At 52.3% G+C, this 24,251-nt stretch overlaps 1 protein-coding gene across 1 annotated transcript; it reads right to left on the minus strand.

The window, feature by feature from the left end:
* Positions 1-2,871: 2,871 nt before the first annotated feature.
* LOC139829423 (F-box/WD repeat-containing protein 10-like) lies at positions 2,872-11,438 on the minus strand. Its single transcript, XM_071816912.1, has 10 exons — positions 11,434-11,438; positions 11,262-11,383; positions 10,929-10,998; positions 10,112-10,233; positions 9,617-9,765; positions 8,549-8,691; positions 7,693-7,851; positions 6,524-6,717; positions 4,906-5,097; positions 2,872-3,933 (listed from the first exon to the last, which is right to left on the minus strand). Exons 1-10 carry the CDS (start codon positions 11,436-11,438, stop codon positions 3,074-3,076), a joined length of 2,016 nt encoding a protein of 671 aa, XP_071673013.1. The 3' UTR covers positions 2,872-3,073.
* Positions 11,439-24,251: the final 12,813 nt, after the last annotated feature.

A 24,251-nucleotide genomic window follows, 5' to 3' on the forward strand; every position in this document is an offset into this window, starting at 1 on the left:
GCAGCTGGCGCAGCGGGTGTGGCAGCTGGCGCAGCGGGGTGCAGAGAGCACTTGTTGTTTGTCATTCCCACCGACTTATTGCCAGCGTCCCAGACCGCTGATGACCATGGTCGCCTCCAGAAGGAGAGCATGTCTCAAAAAGACTGTGGCAACGCAGACTGAAGTTCTGTCCCAAACGGTGGCTGTTCAGGTCTCCGGCTGCAAGGAGTGCCAGAGCCTGCTGCTGCCGGAGGAGGGAGGCCAGCACTCTGCTTGTGTGAGGTGTGAGCAGGTGCAAGATCTGCTCGACATGGTTGTGAAGCTTAAGGAGGAGGTTGAGACGCTGAGGTCCATCAGCGAGTGCGAAAGGGACATCGACTGGTGGAGTAACACCCTTACGTGCCGGTCGGAAAGGCCCCAGGGAGGTACCCCCGAAAAGGAGACGGACCTCCTGCCCTCCCGGACAGAGGCGGAGGTCCTGAGACAGCCCCACCCTTGTCGCTGTCGGGCAGAGGTAAATGACCTGAAAGAAGATGAGGGTTGGAAGCTTATTCCAGTTCGGCATCACAGGCAGCCCCCCTCCCTGCCTGATTTGCCTCCCCAGGTGCCCCTCCGTAATAGGTTTGAGGCCCTGGATCTTGAAGAAGAGGTAGGTGAGGAGGTGGTGCCAAACCTGCCTACAAGATCACATAGGAAGAGGCGGTTGACTACACAACTGAAGACTACCTCTGATAAGAAAGATAAAAGGGTGATTGTAATAGGAAATTCCGTTCTGAAAGGAACAGAGGGCCCAATATGCAGGGTTGACCCTCATCTTAGGGAAGTCTGTAGTCTACCTGGAGCCCGGATCAAGGACATTGCTAGAGAGCTCCCCAGACTGGTGCACCCGACAGACTACTACCCGCTGCTGGTCTTCCAGACAGATGGGGAGGAAGTTGCTTCCCGTAGTCTGAGGGGAATGAAGAGTGACTTCAAGGTCTTGGGAAGGATGGTGAAAGATTCAGGGGCTCAAGTGATCTTCTCTTCACTCCTTCCCTCTTCAAGTGACGATGTGGGGTGGAATGGGAAAATTCAATCTCTAAATGGTTGGCTCCAAGACTGGTGCTACAGGCAGGGCTTTGGTTTTTTTGATAATGGCTGGTTTTATAAGACTCCAGTCCGGACAGTGTTATGCAGGAAAGACTTATCTCGCAGAGGCAAAAGGATGCTGGGGCAGGAATTAGCTGGGCTCATTTGGAGAGCTTTAAACTAGGCTCGAAGGGGGATGGGGTTGTAGTTGGGCTTGCCCCAGTGGGGCAGCATTCTAAAACAGATGAGGACCGGGTGGCCTCCTGTGCCCCTAGGGAGAAATTGGTGTGCTCTGCTCGCTCCCTGAAATGCCTGTACACCAATGCGCGCAGCATGGGGAATAAGCAGGAGGAGTTAGAATCCTATGTTCGGTCGGGAGATTATGATCTGGTGGCAATTACAGAAACGTGGTGGGACAGTTCACATGACTGGAATGTGGTCATGGATGGCTACGCCCTTTTCAGGGGTTTGAATGATGCAGAGATGAGGTTCTCAGGACATGTGGCAGTGCCAGGGGTGGGTTATGGTTGGACTCAATCTTGAAATGATTCTATCATTATTGAATCAGGGTTATATTACCTGCACTTTATGGATGACACAAGTACAACACAAGTGGCACCTGTTTACAGCAGAACTCCACCAAAACTCTCTTGCCAGCTCTCCGGTTTCATCTCCGTGTGTGTGGTCGCATCATGCCCTGCACACACCAGTGTCCCTCTGTCACCTCTGCTCACCCACGGACTGGGTGCACGGAAAGGTCAATTGAATTCAGAAATTAATTGCAAAGATAGTAAAACAAGCTCCTTATAGTTACCTTCATAAGTGATTTCACATACCATGTATGACATCTTCCCATATGTTAACTCCCTTCCAAGGCATCTCAGATGCCCAGGTCCCAGCTTTGTATTGTGTGCTGAGCTACAGCCGAGGGCAGGACTGGCTCCAGCGCTGCCTTGTCGCTCATTTCTTGCTGTTTCTGTTGGCTGCAGCATCTTAGAAGCGCCCGAGCATCCACACCCGCGGGGAGATGCTGATTTGTTGGCTCCAAATACGAAGACAACACTAATCCTTCTCACTTCAGCACAACTAAAAAGTCATCAGTCTTTCTGTGATGTTTTTCCACCAGTCTCCCTTGATTAGATTTTTCCCCAGGGGCTGTGCCAAAGGCTGTGCTGGGATTGAGCCCGATTGCTTTTCAGAAAGTGCCATCCTGTGGCCAAGTGTAAAATCCTTGCTGCTTCCTGTTCTAAAACTAAAGTCAGCAAAGCCACCTCAGACACCATAATCCCTGTAGCACACCACGGATGTGCTGCAGTGAGGCAAATACCCAACCTCTCAGCCTTGCTCATCCCCAGATCTACAACAGTCCTGCTCCCACACCTTCACGGTTCTACATGGACCCTTAGTTTTAATTACCTGTTCATTTTTTTCTTTGAGGGACAACTATCATTATTTTTCACTGTGAGGCCTGACTTAATCACAGGGTTTGGAAGTTGAAGATGACACTAAAATAAATGAAGCAAAAATCACCACCACTCTACTGTAAGGAGAGTTTCCCAGAGTGAAACTGCTGCTTACAGCACCCCCTCATCCACATCGTTATAACAAACATGTCAGACAAAATCAGAGCCAGGACTGCCCTGTGTGCTACACCACTAGTTACCGGCCTCCAAGTAGACTTTGCGACACTGATCACCACCCCCTAGGCTCGGTCCACACTTCTTCAGCTTATAAACTCTAATCAATCCACACAATCTCCAATAAGATTTATTATTATCATTGAGACACCTTGGAGACACATGTCGAGCTTTATTAGTGTCTGTATTACCAGCAGGTCTAGCAGGATAAATCCAGGACAGGACTCAGTCCACTCACTGCCTTGAGAAACAGCTGAATATACCAACAATATCTCTTCAGAAAAAAACATACAGGGGAGACGTCTTTTATACTTAGAAACTACAGGGGTCGTGGCAGCTGGACGCCAGAACCCTCAGATAACGGTTGGTTGTTGGACTGAGGGATCAGCTCAGATAAATGTATTAAAGCCCAGCTCAGGAGCGGGTATCTTCCCCTCCCCAGTGAAAGAGTCCACCGGCAGGCCTTTCGCTTTCCGTAGCCAGGCTCTCCTGCGCGCTCGCTCCTGTTCTTCCGTGAGCTGCTGCTCTGCCTTACACTGAGCTGCAATAGCTGCCTCGTACCGCTCCTTCCATTTTTCCGTCAGAAGCCTGAACCCACCGTTGGGCTGGGAAGGGTCTGCAGCACTCGTGCAAAAAGAGATTTTTCTCCTGGAAACCACTTTGTTTTCCGTTTGTGCAATGGGCACATGCGTTGGTTTGGTCCTCTCAGCAGCAGCCGTAACGGGATCAAGAACCTGAACCCCATCTCCAGGGGGAGGAATGACTTCACCAGGAGCTTTCTTTTCCTTCAGCAACCCAGAGCAAGTCTTGAGCCGCACAACAGAGGGAGCAGGGATGGAGGACTTCACAGTGGGGCCATGCAAAGAGTTTTTCAGCTTGAGCTGCAGCATTTTGGTTTCAAAGGGCACAGAGATTATCCTTGGGGTCAGAGAATCACTGTGCAATTTCGCACGTTGGAGCTGGGCTGCCTGATCGTTTTTGCGTTGCAGGGAGGGTTTGTGTATTTGTACCTTTTCAGGGTGGTGTTGCTCACTTTCCCGGGCTTCCTTGACTTCTGCGTGGCGATGAACGGGGTACCGATGAACGGCGGCTGCCTTGCGGGCGTTCTGCAGCGTGCTGAGTGTTAAGAGGAACTTGTCAAAGGACATGGGACTACTTTCACCTCTTCTCTTTCCAAATTGCCAAGTGGATTCTGCCTTGTCAAGATGTGCAGGCACATTGATAGAAGTGCCATGTTCGAGTCTGCTACCTGTTCCCAAAAATACAACACAGCAGGAGTCAAAAATAATTTTTCTGATCATCATTGGCAGGTTGTGCGATTATGGCCTTGACTAAGAACTGGACGGGGATTGTGTAAAATGCTCAGCCCCACGGACTTTGCCATAGTGATACGTTTGTCACTTTGTTCTGCCATGTCATTCCCATGTCAGTGCTTTGCAACAACAATTCTCCTTTTCCAGTCTGGCCAGCTGGAACTTCTGCCCCCTGGGAATATATTTCAGAGAACATTAAGTTCAGTGCAGAAAGGCAGAGCACAGCAAAGCAAACTAACGAAAGTTACTGCTTGTTCCTCATTTACGGAATTTAGAACTGATTAATCTGCACATACACATGACCCCGCTTCTTAGTTACAAACATGGGAATGTGGGGTTAGAGATTTTTTGATGGGCACAGCTCTCTGAAGTTCTCTTTCAGAGCCTGCCTTCAACTTCAAGGGCCCAAAACATTCTGAATGTAAGACTTTAGAAAAATTAACTTGGGACAAATGCCGTATGGTCACAGGCCACATTTGCGGTCTCAGTGGTCTCTCATTCTCATGTCTCAGGCTGCCGTGTCACTGTTGGCTGAGACAATTCACATGTAATTTTTTTAAACAATTTTCTGAGTTGCTGCTATTGATTAAATACCAGCTCCTCAAATTTTGTGCATGGTTCTGCTACACCTGTTAAAGAAATAAAACACAGAACAAGGATATAACGAAGCCCCCTAGACAGCAGAGAAGTAGAGCCGTACAGCTAGAGCTGAGCACTTGTCCTGTGTCTTCAACGCACAGCAGGTTCTGCAGCCATCACAGGCTCTGCCAGTGATGCGTGTGAGCACTGCAAACCTTCCATCCAGAGCAGGCCTGGCTTCCGGAGATCCTCGTGTTTCATTCTTTAGTTTATCTGAGGTGCACTCGTTTGAGGAATCGCTGTCCTGCCTACCCGCCAAGGGTCCTCACCAGGAATATCTGCCGGGAATCCTCTAGAACGTGCTCTCGCCAGTTTTCCCGAGGTGAGGGCGCGGGGTTGTGTGGTGTCAGGACCACACAGTTGATTGCGCTGCTCTGCCTGAACGTGAGAACTCTGCTTCATCTTGAGCAAATGCGGGTGCTGCTGGCAAGCTGCTGATGTCATCAGTTTCTTGCCGAGAGCTAGAAAACAACACAAAAGTAATCTCAACTTCACTGGTGTCCAACCTTTAAAATTTAAATAAAACGTTCATAACCGTCGGGCTTTAAGTCTTTGGTTACTGTTTCGCCTCTTATCACAGCTTCTGAAGGTCTAGGGATTAGAAACAATCCAAACACGTTTGTTTAGCAGAAAACTTCACAGCATTCAAAGATGACAGCAAATGTAGATCTTTTAAAATATGAAGTATGTACACACAGCCCGTACTTTTTTGCCACTAGAATTACAATACACTGCACTCCTATTTGTTTCCTGTTTCTACAAACTGTGCGTCCCTTACCAAGTAGAGCCACATCAGTGAGGTCAACACCTGGTGGCCTTAAAAGCATGAAAACTTTCTCAGTTTCCCTGCAATACACAGTTTGACTGTGGAGCTGGAAGATCTGTGATACGTCCTGCATTAAATAACTGCTGATTAAAAAAAATCACTGTGTTACGATTTAAAAGGTGCCTGCTCATGTCCAATTGCATTTCCCACGGATGGCAGATCTCAAACGCAGGTGTCCTGTGGCTTTCTGGAGTATTTTCTAATAAATAAGAACTGAACCAGCAGCCTGTTTCCCTGCACACCAGCTGTAATAATGTGAATAATACTGATTTCTCTGTTACTGAGCTGGAAAAACGACAGCGCCTGTCTGTACGGGGATATAGCGGAAGATTTGGCGAGGAGCTTAGTTAAATGTAAATACGCTCAAGTGACTTGCACCTGTCTGTAAAAAAGCACACACATCACACTCATTGTTTTACTGACCTTGTGTGCTTGACGAGCAGAACCTCTGTGTTAGATACCATAGGCCTGTGAGGAACTCCAGGCACCTCATCACTATGGCTGAGATTCCTGCTCTGGTGTGAGAAAGAGCAGGAGGCTGCGCCTGCCTGAAGCCTTGAAACACAGGTGAGCTCAGCAGCTCAGAGCTCCCAGCAGGGCTGAACTGACCAGCGCCTGCGTCCCTGCCGGTGTCACCTCTGCTGGGAGCTCCCGTGAGGCTCCGGAGATCCCCCGGTAGAGAGGGAACTAAAATGAAGCTCGCTCTTTGCAACACACCCGTGCCCTCTGGCTCTTCTTGCGACGCCTGCGGATGTGCACACACTGTCTTGACAAATGTCTCGAATTTATACCAAACCTTTCTAAAAAGGCACAAAAGTTTTACAAAAGCCTACAAGTGACGGAACCATTGAAACCAACAGCACACCTCCCAGACTGCGCTTTTGAAAAGCAGAGAGTCTGTATATTGATTAAGACGAAGGCAGCCATATACTTGCAATTATTTCAAATTCATTTTAGGAAACGCCAGCGTGTTGCAGAGGCCGTTTGTAATATTTTGAGGTGTTCCCCAGCCTTTCAGTGGCCGGCAGCGGACCCAGGTTGAGAACGTGAGCTGTCAGCACCTTCTGGTTCCAGAGCCAGGCGGCGCATCCGGTCGTGGTACAGCCTTCGCCAGCAGGGAACCGCGGTTCTGCTCCAAGTCGCCTGCTGCTGGTTGGTCTTCCCCGCCACCTCTCGGGCAGCATCCAAGGTGTAGTCCCAGCTGACGTCCTCAAACTGGAACACCAGCACTAGGGCTGGAGAATTTATCACCATCCTGAAGGAGGGAAGGAAAAGCTGTGAAAGCACCAATACCATTAACCCAGGGCTTAGTGCCTGCAGGCACTTCAACAGCTCTGAGATGACCTGCACTTGTTTAAGGGAGCAGGAACAATTAACCCCATCGGTGGTGCTGCACATTGTAACCCAACCTCTGTGTGAGCTCTGTGGGGCTCTTTTCATTCAGCTCTATAATAAATTTAGTTGTAAGATGATTAGGATGAAAACTTGCAGCAGTAGAGTGAGCTAGATCAGTGCAATGCCAAAAGAAACTGGAGACACCATATTATTAGGGACGTTCAATGTAAATTGGAGGGGTGGAGCGGGCCTGGCTGGGATGGAGTTTTCTTCATAGCAGCCCATATTTTGCTGTGGTTCAGAGCTGTGACCAAAACACCAGCATTTTAGCCATTGCTTATGCAGAAGCTGGGAACCACCTTCAGTTCAGAGGTGCAGATGTGAGGCCACCTGGGAGAACTTTCCACTGTTGGCTTTTACAAAGAGGCAGTAAGGCAGGGAACAGGTAGAGGCTTTGTCAGGCCTTGGCTCGAGTCCCCAACCTGCTAAGAAATTTGGGTGCTCAATTCAACTTGGTCCATAGAATCTTTCAAGCTGGAAAAAACCATTAAGATCATGAAATCGACCATAAACTCGGCACTGCCGACTCCACCGCTGAGCCACAACCTGAGGTGCCACATCTTTAAAATACCTTCGGGGATGGGGACTCCACCGCTTGCCCGGGCAGCCAGTTCCTCTGTGTGTCTTAAGTTGGATAGAAACGGGAAATTGTCAATTGCTGGATGGAGTAAGCAAATCTATTTTTAGCCACTGCTAACAAAACCAAGTTATTAAAGCAGTCAACAAGCAGTAGAGCCTTTTAAAGCTTATTTGTGAGAAGGAAAAATGCTTAATTCCTTAAATTACCAAGTTATCTACCTAGTTTAGTTCAGAGACGACAGCTGCCCTCACCAACCTGTTTTCTGACACGTGGACAGAAGAGATGGGGCCCCCGCTGGTTTCGGCCGTCAGCACTTTCAGGCAGGTCCCAGTCAGGTAGTTAAATATACGGATGTTCCCGTCAGCGCAGCCGCTGATGACTCGGAGATAGAGGAGCTGCAGAGACACGACTTCCCTGGAAACACAACACGGCAGCGCTGGGACATCCATCGTGCTTTCCCGAGGAGACGCGATCAGCTCCCTCTTTTGTCCTGGAGGAGATGCAGAGCTCTGCCTCCATCAACAGCCTGAATAAAGAAGCTCATGGAGATATTTCGAAGGCCTGGTAGCGAAGTCCTTCATAATCCCTCCCTGCCCAAACCAACCAACCCAGCGCATCCTCAGAGCAGCCACTGTGGCTGTGGCCATCTGCCGTGTTTTAAATTGCATTTTTATGTCTAGGAAAGTAAAAGAAAATAGTATGATGGTACAGTTCTAATGAGTATTAGAAAATAACATAGTACACAGTTGGCAGGGTTCGGCATATAACTTGGCCACCTCTGACATAGACCATGTCTTCTCTTGACCAGGTAGCATGACACCCTCTTACATACAGGTTATGATCCTTGAATTATTAGACTATGCCCTGCCATCCCTGTTCATGAACGAGTGGTTGCAATATGTGCATTTGAGGTTGTTATAGGTCTTAACTGACAAACACTGGTTATGATCACATAGTGCCTGACACTTTTAAAGATGAAGATCGTTGAATGTGGGGATATTTCAGATACTAAGCTTGATAATTAAGGCATTCTGTGTTTCTATAAGGAAGATGTGTTCTTTACAGACTTAGTAGATTGCTGAATACAACTCGAAACGCATCCGATTCCTACTTTGGGTGGTGGAAAGCTACGAGGCATCTGCTCAGCTTTCCCAACATGCTCCATCCCAGGGCGCTCCCATCGGTGCTGCCTGTGACAAGGTGCCACTGGTCAAAGGACAAGCACTTCACTGGGCCTTGGTGCTCCTCTAATGTCTGCAAAATAAAAGAAATAGGTGTAACCCTCAGTAATCTAGATGTAAATACGCCAAGGTATCTCATGGCATTCACAATACCAGCCTCACGTACTATGTTGTAGTTTTATCAGGTGTTATTCTAATGTACCAATATACTCTGTGGATAACTGTTAGTTTTACAGTCACCAGAAATATTTCAGGCTTGCTGCTGATAATGAGCTGCTGGTGTGGAATTAACATTAATTTTCCATCTTTATTTATGTGCTCAATAGATGCCACCACACCAAGGCCTTTATCATCCATTGAATACTCACCCAGGAGAGAAGAGACCCAATGGCCCTGACTGTAATGAAAGGGACAATCGCAAATGTAGCTCAGCTGGAGCTGGGAAATCCTGCATCTGAGATTGCTCTCAATTTGCAGCTAGATTGCTCTCAATTTGCAGATAGCAAGAGCTTCACTCCTCTCAGATGTGGACTAACACTGATTCTGGACACCTGCTAAGGTAATTAGCAGTCTTCAGCCTCAACCTTTAAAATGGAGAGCAGCCATCCAGCTACTTCAGCTGCATCAACTGTTACCAGTTGTGAAGGTTTCATATTTTAGGCTGACAGGTGAGACCCAACCCCAAGAGCTGTTGGTCAGACCCCAACCTCTTCCCAGGGTCTGAATGTTCCTGCAGGAGCGGGGTGAACGTTTCTACAGGAATGATGGGGTCAGGCACAGCAAATCAAACCCTGCATTAAAACTGACAGTTGTTTGCAAACAAGTTTTGTATCATTTGCTTACAAATAAATCTGTGGTTTCTTTTACCAGTTTAGGCTGCCTTTGGTTTGGGGCTTTTTTTTTTTTAGGACATCTTTGGCAAGAACCAAAGGCTGTGATAAACTAGCACAGATTTTTAAACATTTAGCACAAAACGATCCACCTAAGAAGAAACTCACTTTGATCAGAGCGCCCGTATCCGCAGCCCAGACTCTGACCAGCCCTCGCTCGCACCCGCTGACAACGCGGGCACCGTCGGTTCTGACCACCCAGACAGCGCTGCTGTGCTGCAGGGTCTGGAGACATCGCCCACTCCTCAGATTCCACACTGTTGGGAGCAAGGGGGAGAAAGGTCACAAATTAATAGTAAAGAAACCTCTGGCAAAGCTGCAAGCTGATACCATTTTCCCCGAGAGCTGGTGTGGCCTTATAGCCACAAAACCTTTAAAAGTGAATAAAAGCAGAAGTAACAAGAATTTATGCAGTGACACAGAGACCTTGCATGTGCACGTGGCCACAGCTTCGGCTGCTCTGGAATCAAAATGAGACGCTAAACTCCACCCTCCAGTTGATGCCCTTGCTCTATTCAGACGCTGCCCGTGTCACCCGTCACACCTCCAGCACTCTGCCCATCTCGCTGCTCCCGGCCTTTGTCTGGAAGCTCCTGGTCTCACCTTTTACCATCCCAACCCTGGCTCCCGACACGAGCTGCTCTTCGTGTAAATCCAAGCAGGTGACTGTCCCATAGTGACCATTGAAGACTTTCACACAAGCACCACTGTAGATATTCCAGCACCTACAAAGGACCAACCAAAACAGGAATACAACGATTAACTTGATTGATGGCTTATTCATTTAATTATTTCCTACTTAACAGGCCCAGCGTTTGTCCTCTACAGATTAGGCTAAAGCCAGGAGTCATTCCACTAAGGTGTCAGAGTATTTGGAATGATCAAGTCAGGATTAGTATTAATTTTTTACCAATATAATTTGTTCTACCTGCAGACTACCTGGAAACACATGTCTAGATTCCACCTTAGGCACAGCTACCTCCAATTAACCTTAAAATGTAGAGCTTTGCAGATAAAATTGTTTCTTTAGTGGCTGGTGTCAGTGTGATTCCTGTTGGCCTCGGAGAACACCAGCACCTGTTCAAACAAACATTTTGGAGCAGGGAAGAGCAGGGGGGTCAGAGCCTGAGTCACTGTAAACTCTTTCCCTTTTTAAGTGCTGCCTTTCATGAATTTCTGGTATTGCTGTGCCAGAGCCAGACAACCTGCTGTTCAGCTTTTACCCCTCCTTGTGATACTCTTGAGATGTAGAGATAAATAAGACGGAAGAGCTGAGCATCTCCTTGTCTGAGGGGGCAGTGTCTGCAAAGGAGCAGCTGTGCAGCGGGTACCAGGCTGTTAAACCTGCTCAGCCAAACTGTCACAGATAGACCCAGCCTTGCTGAACTCAGTGCTGACCTTAGCAAGGCCAGAATCTCACAGCAAGTGCCTATGGGAAACATCTGGTGTTTTGAGGCACTTTAGGAAGACCTGTGCGTCACCAGGCGAAACTGGAAAAGAGAAGCTGTCCTGTGTGAGTGGGGGTTGTTTCCTTATCTACTGTCCTTTCCTCGTTACTATAGCGAAAGTGAGGGAAGGAAGATTCCGAAGATGGGCTGGAAGGACTAAAGATGAATGTTTTCCTGGATATTCCAAGAGGCTGGTATCCCGTGGCACGGTCCCTGTGCTGCTCACCTGATGCTGAGATCAAAGCCTGTGCTGAAGACGAAGCCTTTGTTCTCATCGAGGAGCAGAGCTTTGCTCCCAGCACTACCAGAGAGCAGAGGCGGCACTTCTTTCGTCCCCGGCATGCCAAGGAACCGCACTTTTCGGTTTGCAGAGCCTACGGCTACCAGGTCACCACCACTGTAGTGGATTATTCTGCTCTGGTCTGATCTGGATAAGAAACAGCGACTGAGATGAGCTTTAGCCGGGTGACAAGGTACAACATGTCTAAGGTTGTGACAGGGATTTCTCTGACGCTTAATGGTCTTCACTGAGCAACCTGACACACAACACACTTAAATGGGTGAATCCTTTGCAGGGCACCACAGCCAAGGTCCCTAATTCTGCATATTCAAGATTGTATCTGGAGAATAAGCTCAATAGGTGCTGGAGCGAGTTGGGAGAAGGGAACAGAGCTGGTGAGGGGCTGGAGCACAAGGGTGATGGGAGCGGCTGAGGGACCTGGGGGGTTCAGCTGGAGAACAGGAGCTGAGGGGAGACCTTCTGATCTCTGAACTGCCTGAAAGGAGCTTGGAGCCAGGGGGGTCGGGCTCTGCTCCCCAGGAACAAGCGCCAGGAGCAGAGGAAACGGCCTCAAATTGCACCAGGGGAGGTTGAGGTTGGATGTGGGGAACAATTCCTTCCCCAAAGGGCTGTGGGGCATTGGAACAGGCTGCCCAGGGCAGTGCTGGAGTCACCATCCCTGGAGGGCTGGACAGAGGGAGATGAGGTTCTCAGGGACATGGGGCAGTGCTAGGGGTGGGTTAATGTTTGGACTCCGTGATCCTGAGGGTCTTTTCCAATCAAAACAATTCTGTAATTCTAAAACAGGGAGAGTGCTCTGCATCCTTTGTGATACACTGGGGATCACCAACCCTTAAGTCTTTAAAAATTCCCCTGCTATCTTTATTAAAAACTGGATTTGACACTGAGCATTTTTCAACACTGATGCTGAGGGACTCTCCCCTCCAGCCACACATTCCCACAGAAGGACCGCAGGGAACAGAACGGGTTTGCAGAAGCTGCTGTTGGGCCCTACAGGGTTAGTGCAGAGAGCAGCCAGGCAATCTACTCACTGGTCCATGAGGACACGAACACTGTAGGAGCCACAGAAGACATTTCTCTCTTCTAGTTGGATTGTGTCGGTTTTCAGATCACGATAGGCTTCCTGCAGATTGTCTTTCTCCTCCCGTCTTTTTCCTCTCTGTCCAAAGAGAAATAGGGAAAAGTAGCTCATGGAGGGAGGAATGTAGCATTATTCCACAGTATTACACATAAAGGCTTGGTCCCTACTATAGTGATGAGACCAGAGACAGAATGTGTTGGTAAGGAACACCCAGAGTGCAGGAGCTTCCTGCTTGGTGCAGAAACAAGGGTTGTTCCTTGGCAAAAACGCAAGGCCTGACACCTGCACCCTTGATTTCTGGGGAAAGTGCTGTGCCCTTGGGATGCTGCCCGGCCCTGCTCGCAGCCCTGGCCCCAAGGCTACGCCTGCGAGATGCATTAGGACAAGGCAGGATTTAGGGATGCAGGCTCCTGCTCGTGACAGAAGGTGCTGAGCAAGCTCTGGTCCTTAGGAGTTGCTCACGATGGTACAAACCAGAAGAACAAAGCAACTCCAAATTCACTGTCACATCTTCCAAGATGTGTCCTCCTTCTTCCTCAAATGCTGAAATGCGGGATCCATGGAAGGCAAACACCTTCCAACATACCTGCGGTTTACTTTCACAGTCATGGCCTTCAATGACATCCCCCTCTTCGTTTAACACTGGAACTGCCACATCGACTCTTTTGGCATAGGTTGGAACTGCTCTTCTGGGGCACAACCCCTGGAATGAACCGGCAGAGGCACCACAGTCACCGCAGAGCCCGAGCACACAGAGGACGCTGCTCACGGGTGGTGCTCCAGCATCTCCATGGGACGCTGAAGCCACACGCAAATCTGAACTGCACACACTGGTTTACTGTTCCTTAAGAGACCTGACTTGCATTTACCACCTTGTTGGTATATGACTTAACTTCTTGTGAAAAATCATTGCTCTTTCTTTTTTCCTCCAAAATCCAGTCTTGAGCTTCTAAGAACCTCCAAGACTTTTCCATTTCAACAGAAAAAAGTTTGAAAGTGCATCTCATCTCTGGTGAGCGCTCACTTGGTTCAGAATCCAAACCCACTGAGATGAGAGGCTCTCGAAACATCTTCAGCAATACTTAAGTTTCATTTGTAATGCGCAAAACCTTACACGAAGCAGCCTTTAAATGCTGGCCCAGAGCTGAGATTTCAATGCTCTCTTCACAAATCAAAGCACACAAAGATCTCCTACTTTCTCTCTTTGGGGATTTACCTTTACACTTAGCTTGGTCTATGGCAAGTCTGTCCTAAGCATGACAGGCATTTCCTAGCAGTTCTGCTTTACTGTGTCCCAACCGCCAGCTGTGACTTCTCACAAAGTAATCTCATCTTTCCATCTTCCTTGGTGGAGCAAATAAAGCTCAGGGAGCTGTCACCAGCTCCTGGAAATACAGGATTTGCATTCCTGACCAAACCCTGTTTTCTTTGTTACAAGAGTGTTTCGATCCATTTTTAGAGTCGCAGGCTCTCTGAAGGTCAGTAAAGGCTCTTGCGTTGTGCTTACTGGTGACAGTATGAACATCTAACCTGGCTTAACTCTGCAGATGGAAGAACAGGACAAAGGTGGGAGGTGGCCTCTAGTAAAAGCATTTCCATCTAAGGGTTTGGGCAGTAGCAGAAAAACCCTCTTTTTAAAGCACATCATAATGGCAGAAGCCCAGGCATCATACCTGCAAATATAGGATCCCCTCCTGGACTATTTTATGACATGCACGTTCCTTCTTGACTTCTTTGGCCAGATAAGCCCAGAATTTATTCACAGATGCACATGCTTTGAGGGATTTTCGATCCAAAAGTCCTGAGGAATTAAAAGGACAGAATGGTCCACACTCAAGGCCATCTATGGCCCTTGGGGGAAACCACCCTTGGAAAAATGAGGGCAGCTTTACCAAAGATGTACAGGGACAGGTGAGGTGGCAGGCAGCTAATTAAGTTCTTGGACCCAAAGACATTAGAGGGTGACTGGTGGGCGGCAGGACCCACAGCCTCATCTCGACCAGTTAAGGGGCACAGCAGGCGAGTTCTCCTCTGCATCAGGACCCTCCCGGGGGAGGCACTCGGTGCTGTGGGGCCAGCAGCTCACTGCTGGTGGGTGACCACCTAGGAAACAGAGGAAATGACAGTTTTGTAAGCACTTGAGCTTCAGTGGCTATTAATGGTGCTGTTGTTAGCAGCGCACCGCAAGAGCTGGCTGATTTTCCTTAAACCCTTCACTATTGTACTGTTGAAAGGAAAACACTGGACACTCAGTGTCTTGCAGGACAATTCAACCCAGCAAGGCTGGGGGGCAGAGGTGTGTGGGATGACAACTCTTCCCACTCCCCTTTGTCCCGAGGAGCAGGCAGGGGCTCCCGAACAGCCCGGAATCCCAGTTCTAGTCTGCAAACAAAAGCTCCCTCCCCAGAGGAGGGAGGGCTGTGTGCTGCTCCTCCCCACCGCCGGCCCTGCAGGGAAGGGCTCTGCTGACAGCCACCCAGGCTGCTGACAGGCGACATCTTCCTGCCTGGGCACAGTTGCTTGCAGTTTGTGTTAAATTCAGCCACTTTAAGTCTCAGCTGGGAGAAATCAAGAGGATTTTCGCAGCTCAGGGGAATCCAGCACAAGCCCCAGCAAAGCAGCATTTGCTTTTCCTACACCCTTAACCCTCAAAAACACTACAGGGAAAACCAGCACGGCATCCGCACCCAGAACACCGAACCGCGCCGGCCTGGTTGCCCTCGGTGCGAGGTTTCGGTCCCCTCCAAGCAGCACATGAAGCATCAAGCGGTGCCCCCAGGCCCAGGTTCAGACAAACCCCTTTGTCCCCGGGTCCCACCGGCGCCCGCCGGCCCCGGGCCCGCTCACCCGCCCCGATGCCCTCGCCGCGTCCCGTTGCCAGGAGGCAACCGCTGAACGGAAACCTCCGAGCGCCGCCCGTGTTCTGCCGACAGCCGCGCCCGCCCGCCAGCGCCCGGCGTTCCGTGCCGAGCACGGGAACCCGCGGCGGGGCAGGGGGCACAGAGCCCCCGGAGCACAAGGCAGCTGGAAAGTGAAGCAGAGGGGCTGTAAAAAGACCTCAGGGAAGCGGGAGAGAAGAGAGGGGTAAAACAGCCAAACACCACACACACTCCAAAACAACAACCAACAAACCACACTTCCTTAGCCATCTAATGATGCAAAAATGCATGTAGATTAAGATTAAAGACCTGTTCATCTATCATTTGGGAGAAGGTAGGGGGATTAATTAGATTACTAGAAAAAACCTTTTGAAAAGAAGATCAAGTTCTGCAGAACAGCCTGCAAAGGCCAGGATGAACTCGTACCTCCCCAGGGACTCCCCTCAGCCTTGCAGGGACAGGCCCAGATGCATCAGGACAGCAGTGGCACGTATCTGGGCCATGCTCTGTTCACAGCACGTTTGGGGTTGTCGCTGTGCCTGTTAGACAGGAGTGGAAACGATGGTGCTGGATGGGAGCACAACAGTCTCTGCCCTGCGGAGATCTCAGCGCTGTGCAAAGCACTCGAGGCACCATCCCATGCACATCCCCATGGTCACATTCGCCGTGCAGGATTTTAACACGGCCCTCGGGCTGAGCAAGCAGAGAAATGCAATGCTCCAGCCTCAGCTATTTCTCCAGCGCTGGGTTGTTTTCCTGCCCCAAAGAGCTACTTACAACAAATCCACCCCTTTTCACCAGTACCAAGCACTGCTACGGGGTCTCTCTGGGTGCTTGCTCAACTAGATCAAAGCTTGGAGCTCTGCCCAGATCACGAACCCCTCCAGAAATGCGTTTTACTCCCTATGCACAAAAACGCTTCTCTTACCTACCTTCCTGCATATCTAATGGTATCTCATAAATAATATTTTCTAGCAAAACAGTCCATTTGGGATTACAGCACCCAGACACTGCTGTCCCAGGTGAGAGAAGCTCTCAGACCCCAGACCTCCAGGAGGGCTCTGCAGGGAGCAGCCACCTCTCCCTGGGCCAGATTCCATTCTGTCCCCTTCTTCATGTTCACAAGAAGGTGCAAGCACCCTGATAGGGCAGCTCCTACTAAAACCAGCCCTGAGACCCTCATACAACCGCCCATGGCCTCCTGGCTTTCACAGAGACCCCCAGCCCCAGCGCTGAGATGTCACTCTCCACACCAAACCCGAGCCCTGCCAGGGGGACCAGGAGCACATCCTACCCTGCCAGCTCTGTTCAGAAAACCCAGAGTTACCTTCCCAGCTGCACATGGCTTCCTACCTGAGGGGGGCTCAGCAGAGCAAACGAACTAGGGCTGCGGGTGGTCCCAGCACCCCCACCCCAGGCAGCAAAGGAGAACCATGGCAGCAGCAGATCCCACAACACATCCAGCACCCATCAGGGGGGGGGGCAGGTAAAGCAAGAAACCCCCACAGTGGGCACAGAGAACAGGGCTGAGCACAACACATGCCAGCACTGGGGCTGCTGGGCTTAAATTGGTGTCCAGGAGCAGGGGGGTGCAGGTGAGGATGCTCAGGGTGATGAAGGCATCAGGGTGGGGATGCCCGTGGAAGAGGGTGTTGGGGCTCTGAGGTGCCTGGGGATGTGTGTGTGTGTCCAGCACTGCAGGGGACAGGGGGACAAGCACAGCCCTGTGACACACACATAGTGGCTGCTGCTGGGTGTCGTGGTGTGGGACCCAGGATCACCCCAACACGCTGCCCTGCGCTGGGGCCAGGTGGGTGCTCCCCCAAACTGCCAGCACCCACCCCCGGGCACCCCCCTCACTGGCTGCCACCCCTGGGCAGGCACAGCGGTGTTGGGCTGTACTGGGACCTGCTGGTTCACAGCAGGATTTGGGGGGGGGCTCAGGAAGAGTAGTCGGGCACCCCACCCTGTGCTGAGCTGGATCCATCCACCAGCAGCATGTGGAGGACATTGGGGTGCAGGGGGGCTGGGAAGAGACTTGCAAGGTGAAGGGGCAGGATATAGGGGCATGGGACAGGATAGTGGGGTGCAGGGAGAAATAACAGGGTGCAGATGGATGACGCCCACTGGAGGGCAGGTAGAAACACAGTCCATGGATCCCAGCACCACCCCGCCAGCTCCTGGTGAAGCCAAACTGGGGTAACTGGGCATTGATGCTCATGGCGAGCGCCCACGGTGTATCCCAGCAGGGCTCACCCCATCATGGAGGGGCACAAGGATGTTGGGGGGCAACTCATGAAGAGCAATTGCATCCCCAGCCCAGGATCCCTGCTCTGCTCCCCCAGTTCCCAACACGATCCCCACACCAGCGGGACCCAAGGGCAGTGCATGGGGGAACCCTCACCCTTGGCTGCTGCCCCAGCCCCCAGGTGGGGTCCCACAGGGCTCTCCCACCCCCCTCCAAGCTGGGTGCCCCCGTGGGTGCAGCAGAAACGCCTCCAATATCCATTTTAAGCCTTTTTTCCAGGAAATAGGAGCCAGGAGCCGCTGAGCGGTCACTGTCAGCCCCTGCCCGCACGGAAGCCACTCGGGGTTGCAGACAAGCCAGGTCAGCCGTGTTCATTGAGAATGGTTGTGGAGGGATTAAAAATATTTCCACTAGCTCTGTAAGAACGTATAAACCTATACTCTGCTTCTCCCTGAATAAATGCCTCTCTGACCGTCATGCAAAGGGAGGTACTTCTGTAAGAAAATAGCAACGTTAAAAAAAGGAAAGCGCTAATACATCCTGCAGGGCCCTGCCATGTCAGGGGGGTCCCTGCCCGCGGGGGCCAAGGGACCCTCTGGCTGGCACGGGGACATGGGTGACGCACGCGGACGCTGGCCCAGCACCCTGCAGCACCCACCCCCAGTACAGCCCCCGTCAGCAGAGCCCTTGGTGTGCAAACCCCTCGCCCAGGGGTGAACCCCCCGGGGACCATGGCTCAGGTGGCCCTGCTAGGGAGGGGACACGTCCCCACGCTAGGGAGCTCCTAGTGATCCCATTGCTCCCAGTTCTGCCTCCACCCTGCAGCTTTGCTGTCCCATCATCTCTCCCCGTACCCAGGGACACCCCTGCGGGGGACACGGCACCAGTGTTCTGCAGGGCAGCAACACTGATGGGGACATCCTGGGGGGACACAGGGACACAAAATAGTACATTGTGGGAATGCCATACAGATGAGGACATCCCTGGGGGACATGGGGACACACAGTGCTGCTGTGTCAGGGCGCAGTGGGGACATCCTGGGGACACACAGGGACAGCACAGGCAAGCGAGTGACAGCAGAGGCTGACACACCAGCGAGGGACGATGCTGTCACCGCAGGCCGGGCAGCGCCGCGGGCACGTGATGGTTGTTATTGCTTTGCAGGGCCAGCGTTCCGGGGGCCAGGCTGGGGAGCCAACCTCTGATTTGGGCTTCAAGGGGCTTTCTCCAGGGACTGTCCCCCTGTGCCAGCCAAGGCCTGGGGGGGAGCAACTCTGTCCCCAACAGCAGGGCAGATGGAGGGGCTGGGATCGCTCGCCCACTTAAGCCAGGGCCAAGCTGAGCGTAACAGCGGAAAGCAGGCAGCCCGAGGTGACACGGGGACAAGGGACACGACTGGCGAGCAGATTGGCCAGTGGCCCTGCCCCGAGCGGCAGGGGGCACAGGAAAGCCAAAGCTTGGGGGGCAGAGCTGTCCCCAGCCCGCCGGGGGTGGCTGGGGCAGCATCTGGCCGAGACAAGGGACCCCCGGGCTGGGTGGCCTGTCCCCTCGCTGTCCCCGCGGGCTGGGCGCTGGCCGGTTGGCTAAGGCGATACCGCAGCAGCGTAGGGTGGCGGGTGCGGTGTTGGTACCGGGGCAGGATGGAGCGCGATGTAAACATTTCTGATCTGGGGCGGTGGCAAGGAGCAGGAGGAGGAGGAGGGGGCTAGTGCGAGTCCTTCATCTGCTTCTGGATCTTCTGCAGCATCTCCTGCATCCGCCGCAGCTGGAGGGGAGCAGAGCAGGGAGCGTGGCGGGGGCTGGCACCCCCCAGCCCCCTTGCAAACCATAGTGGGGTTGAGCATCCCAAGCAAATTGGGATCCTCGAGTGCTGTGGGTTGGGGAGGGAACCTCTGACACCCCTCCAGCACCCCCCACCATGGCTGGCAGCTGCTGGGGTCTGCGGGAAGGGTGATCCCTTGCTGTGGTCGCCGTTTGCTCTGCCCGCTCCGTGATCTTACTCACGATCTTTTGTATTATCACAAAACGCACATTTTGAGTCAACGGATTCTCATGATTTAACAGTCTGTGAACTTACTGTGCCATATAACAGACAAAGACCTATTAAACGGTAATATGCTTAAACAGATACCTACAAAGGAAACAGGTTAATAAGGAAAGCATCTTGCGGAGTTCAGCAAGTTTACTGTGACCTGTGTGTTATCAGTTAACTCTCTCAGCTTGTTGAAGTTCAGACCGTTCCGCCTGTAAAACTGTCTGAAATGATTTAATGATCTCTTGTAGAGATGATTTTTGTCCTGCTCTTCTCGCCTTAAAAACAACATTAATTGCAACAAAGTGTTATACTTCAAGATTCTATTCTCCGGCCACTTTTCCCAACCATTTAACTTACACAGCAGCCACCATTAATTACAATATTTCACAAGATCTTCCTTCCTCCTATTTCCAAGTGCTTTCCTATGTTTAAAAACACCTCCGAATACCGATTTCTTAGGAACACGAACGAAAACAGTCGTTCCCGACCCCATCTCGTAAGTAAAGACCATGAGAAGAGGGAGGCGGGGGAAGCACAGGGCTGCTGGCAGCGCGAGTGGGAAAAGTGGGGAGAAAGTCTTACGGTGCACTTATAGCACAAAGGAACAATTCTGACAACAACCAGTAAAACAATGAACTCGCGTTCCTGACAAGCTGCTTGATTTTCAGCAGGGCAATACACAGAAGCATGTAATATGTACTGTAAAACCCGCAGATAACACGTTGATAGCAAACATTAGCATTCTCTGCTGCTAATTTCAACACCAGCGCTTAGTTAACTTCTAAGTTTTCAACTTGCTTATTGAAGATGGTCGATAAATTGCATGTAATTCTCATTGGGACCCTGATAATAGTTATAAACGATTTGGCTCCTTTGTTGGTTTCAGACACCTCTACTACAGCTTGATATGCAAAGTCTGTTGACTGCCTCAGGATTTCAGAACTAATCGCTCCTGTAATTGTGGTGTGCCAATCAGTGTCTGTCCCAGGAGTTGTGGGATACCCACCCCTTTCAACGAGTCCCCATCGTTCCGTCCTAAATGATCCATAGCTGTTATACTGCATAGGTCTAATTTTGCTTGAGTCTTTCATGGTTTTTATCTGATCTCGGGGCAACACATACAAGAACTCTTCTTCCTGTTAACTTTTGAAGAAAATGCTGCAAACCCCCGTCCTCATCCGAGTCATCAGATAACGCGGACTCGGACGGTGCTGCAGAATCGTTAGGAACAGGGGCGTTCGGAACAGTGCACGTTCTCGCCAATACTTTCTAGCATCATAACTATTCGTATAACCTGAGTCCCCAGGCGCACCCCCTTTCCCGTCACGATCAGCGTGACCGCATTGCCGACTGCTGGATTCACTCGCTCTCAGCTGATCTGATCTGTCACGCAGTTCTGTTGCTCAGTTCTTATGCAGCGACTCCTTCTGCTCTCTCGTGGAAGTTGGAGGGTTAAAAGGCGGTAAAAGCAGATACAAATTGGCAAAATTGTTTGCGACTTTAGCATTCTCAGCTTTCTCATGTTCTTTGGGCAAGTTGTCTGACTCCAGTCCTCTGGACTTGCTGTTCTCACCAGGGTTGGGCAATGGTACAGGAGCCCACCCGCTCGGCATTTTTCCTCCCCCCGCCCCGGACTGCTGAGCTGTCGGGGGTGCCGAACGCACAGCAGGGGATGGAGTAGGGAGAGTATCAAAGACACGAACCGGGCGAACTTCACAGCGACTTTCACGATACTTATCAGGCTGCAACGCTGCAAAAATTCCCGCAGCAGCAGACCGTTTAGCCTTAAGATCTTTTAAGGTGCTAATTATAAGCTTCCATGTAGTTGCTAATGATTTAGCTTCTTTACCTCCATTGCTGACTTTATCCCATAACTTCTGCCCTGTGTCGTCCCAAAGCTCAAGTTTGACTCACTAATGCTCATAACAGTCTTTTCAGGTTTTAGTTGCTTCACTGTAGTAATTATCAGTTTCCAGGCGGTTACAACGCCGAGAATATGTTTTTCACTGCGACTAATTGCCTTCCACAACACCGTTCCCACTTTTTCTCAAGTCTCTATTTGAAAAGCTCCTAAGAGATCAGCAGGAAACCCATTGCCTCCGCACCAAATTAGCAGTCTTTTGAGGTTACTCTCCTCATACTTCACCCCTCTCTTAGAGAGAATATGCGAGAGGAGCCGCAGTATTTCTTCTTCTTCTTTAAAAATATTCTGCCCCGTCTCCTCCCGCCCCCAGCTGCCCACCTCTTTGGGTGTCCGTTGCAAGGACATCGGATTCTTTATCCCTCCTCTGTCGCTTCTGTAGCGATCAATCAGGAGTCACGCAGCCCGCAGACCGCGCCCCGGCCACGGTCCAGCCGAGCCGTTCCAGCTGGGGCTCGCTCCCCGCAGCGACCGTCCCCCTGCCGTAAATTCTCCTTATGGATCACGTCGGGGTCACCACTTGCGAGGGCGAAAACTCATGGACTCCACACAATTCAATACGAATTCAAGCGAAGCCATTTATTAGAGAAACAAGCCTCTTTATATATGCAGTTATTTCCTGATCACGCGTCCACGCTCCAGGCGTTCACGGGCCGATTGGATATTGTCCGTGTTCACGAGCTGTCCACGGGCCCGAGTCTCACTGCTGATAGGCCTGTTGATTTACATCCCCCACCACGGCTGGCAGCTGCTGGGATGCTGCGGGAAGGGAGCTTCATTTGATCTATCAACACATTAATGTACATGCTTGCAGTTGTTGTCATAGTTGTCCTTCAGCAGGAATGTATGGTAAGCATCCAAATAAAGATCAGTATTGGCGGCTGGTTTGCGTGTGCGGGTTTGAAGAACTCCCTGCGCAAGCGTGTCCTGACTAATGAAGTGGAATTTGGGAAGGAGGATGTCCAGGGAGTGACAGACTCCTCCTGGCACTTGGAGCAAGCTGGCAGCTCCCGGGCGAGCGCTGCTGTGTTGTGTGTCCGTGTGCGCGTGTTTTGGCTGCAGTGGTCCCGTTTCTGGTGGGGTTCGGAGGGCTCTCCCGCCTGGGCTGGTTGCGGCTGCCGCAGCCGCGGTGCCGGGCAGCAGAGCTGGGCTGTGCTCGCTGTCCTGCCTGTGGCTGCCGCAGGGCGCTCAGGAATTGCTCCTGAATGAGTCCGCCGCGTGCAGCTGTGGAGAGGAAGGGGCTGTGAGCGGCCGTGTGGCCGTTGGAGCTGCCGCGGCAACGGTTCCGCAGGCAACGGGCACCCGGTTCCACAGGCGGTGCCGGCGGCGGCTCCGGCAGGCGGTGGAGCGGCCATGGCTGCGGCGGGGCCGGGGGACCGGGGCGCGACTGCCACCGTGCGGGGCCAGAAGACGCGGCTGAGCCGGCGCGCCCGGGAGCTGCGCGCCGCCACCGCCGTGCAAGGTGCTGCCCCTTGGGCTTGGCGGGGACGGGCTGGGGCTCTCGCTCCCCGCGTTGTCCCGCACCAACGGCGCCTTCGTGTCCCCCAGAGCAAGGGAGGCAGTTTTTCACGCAGTCCTGCGAGAAAAAGCTCCGTGGGAACAGGGAGCGGCTCCCCCGCCTGTGTGAGGCCGTGCAGGAGGATGCCCAGGCTCTGGCCATGGCCCGGAAGGTAGCGGGAGCTCCCATCTGCCACGTCCCCCTGCCCGGTGCTGGCCCTGCAGAGCCACCTGCTCCGCCAGCCCTCTCCGGGAGCAGACAGCAGTAGGACGTGACTGTCCCCATGCTGACGGGGACGTTCTCTCTGCCCGCAGCACAAGCCCGTCCTGGCCCCCGAGGTCCTCAGGGCGCACAACTTGCCCCCCGATCTGGCCGGGCTGACGGTGGAGGTAACGGGCTCTGGTGGGCACGGGCTGGTGCGGGGGCTGGGGCTCAAGGGACACTGGGAACAGGGTGCACCGTGGAGGGACCCGGTGCCGGCACAAGGACAAGCCCACAGGGCTGGTGTGGTGAGACACGGGGTGTTCACCTGTGTCCCACGGGTCCCTTTCCACCGCAGGACGCATCCGTGCAGGTCCTCCTTTAGCTCCCGGAGCAGATCCCTTGCCCCAGCAGAGCTCCTGGCCCTTCCAGCCTGCCTCTCCTGGGCTGTCTGACGCAGAGTCCCCCAGCCCTGAGGTGTTGATGTCACCTCTGCCTTAGCCCACCCACCCCCCAGAGCAAAGCTCTCCCAGTCCCCATCCTTCCAAGGGAGTGACAGTGTCCTGGAGCAACGGCCCAGCGTCCCCGGCTCTACGGTGGGGGGAGTTTCCCAGGCAGGACCCCCTTCTCCCGCGGGTGCCCAGCAAGCGCTGCCTCCGGCTTGGTGACCTCTGGCTTGCCCATCCAGGAGGCCCGGGAGAAGCTCCGGGCCACAATCTACAAACGGGCGAACACGCTCAACATGCTGGACTACCAGCTGAGGCAGCGCTGCCAGACCCGGGACAAGCTGCAGCAGCAGCTGCTGCGGCTGCAGGAGGAGGAGTCGGATGAGACCAAGAAGCAAAAGCGGGTACCCAGGACCCCTCTTCCTGGGGTGGCTGCACCCATGGGAGGCTTGAACCCAAGCCCTGCAGCCCCTGCGTAGGTGCTGGGTTCAGCAGGTGGTGTCAGCCCATGTGTCCCCGCCATCTCTGCCCCAGATGATTCGCCAGCTGGAGAACGACCTTGACAAGAGGCGCGCCAAACTCCGCGCTGCAGAGAAAGTGGGCACCGTGTACGAGCGGGTGTATGATGCCCTGCAGAAGGTGAGCTCCTCCTCAGCGGGCCATCGTCCCACCCGCTCCCCCTGCA

Source organism: Patagioenas fasciata, chromosome 19 (genome assembly GCF_037038585.1).
Source record: "Patagioenas fasciata isolate bPatFas1 chromosome 19, bPatFas1.hap1, whole genome shotgun sequence".
In the NCBI taxonomy this organism is placed as follows: domain Eukaryota; kingdom Metazoa; phylum Chordata; class Aves; order Columbiformes; family Columbidae; genus Patagioenas; species Patagioenas fasciata.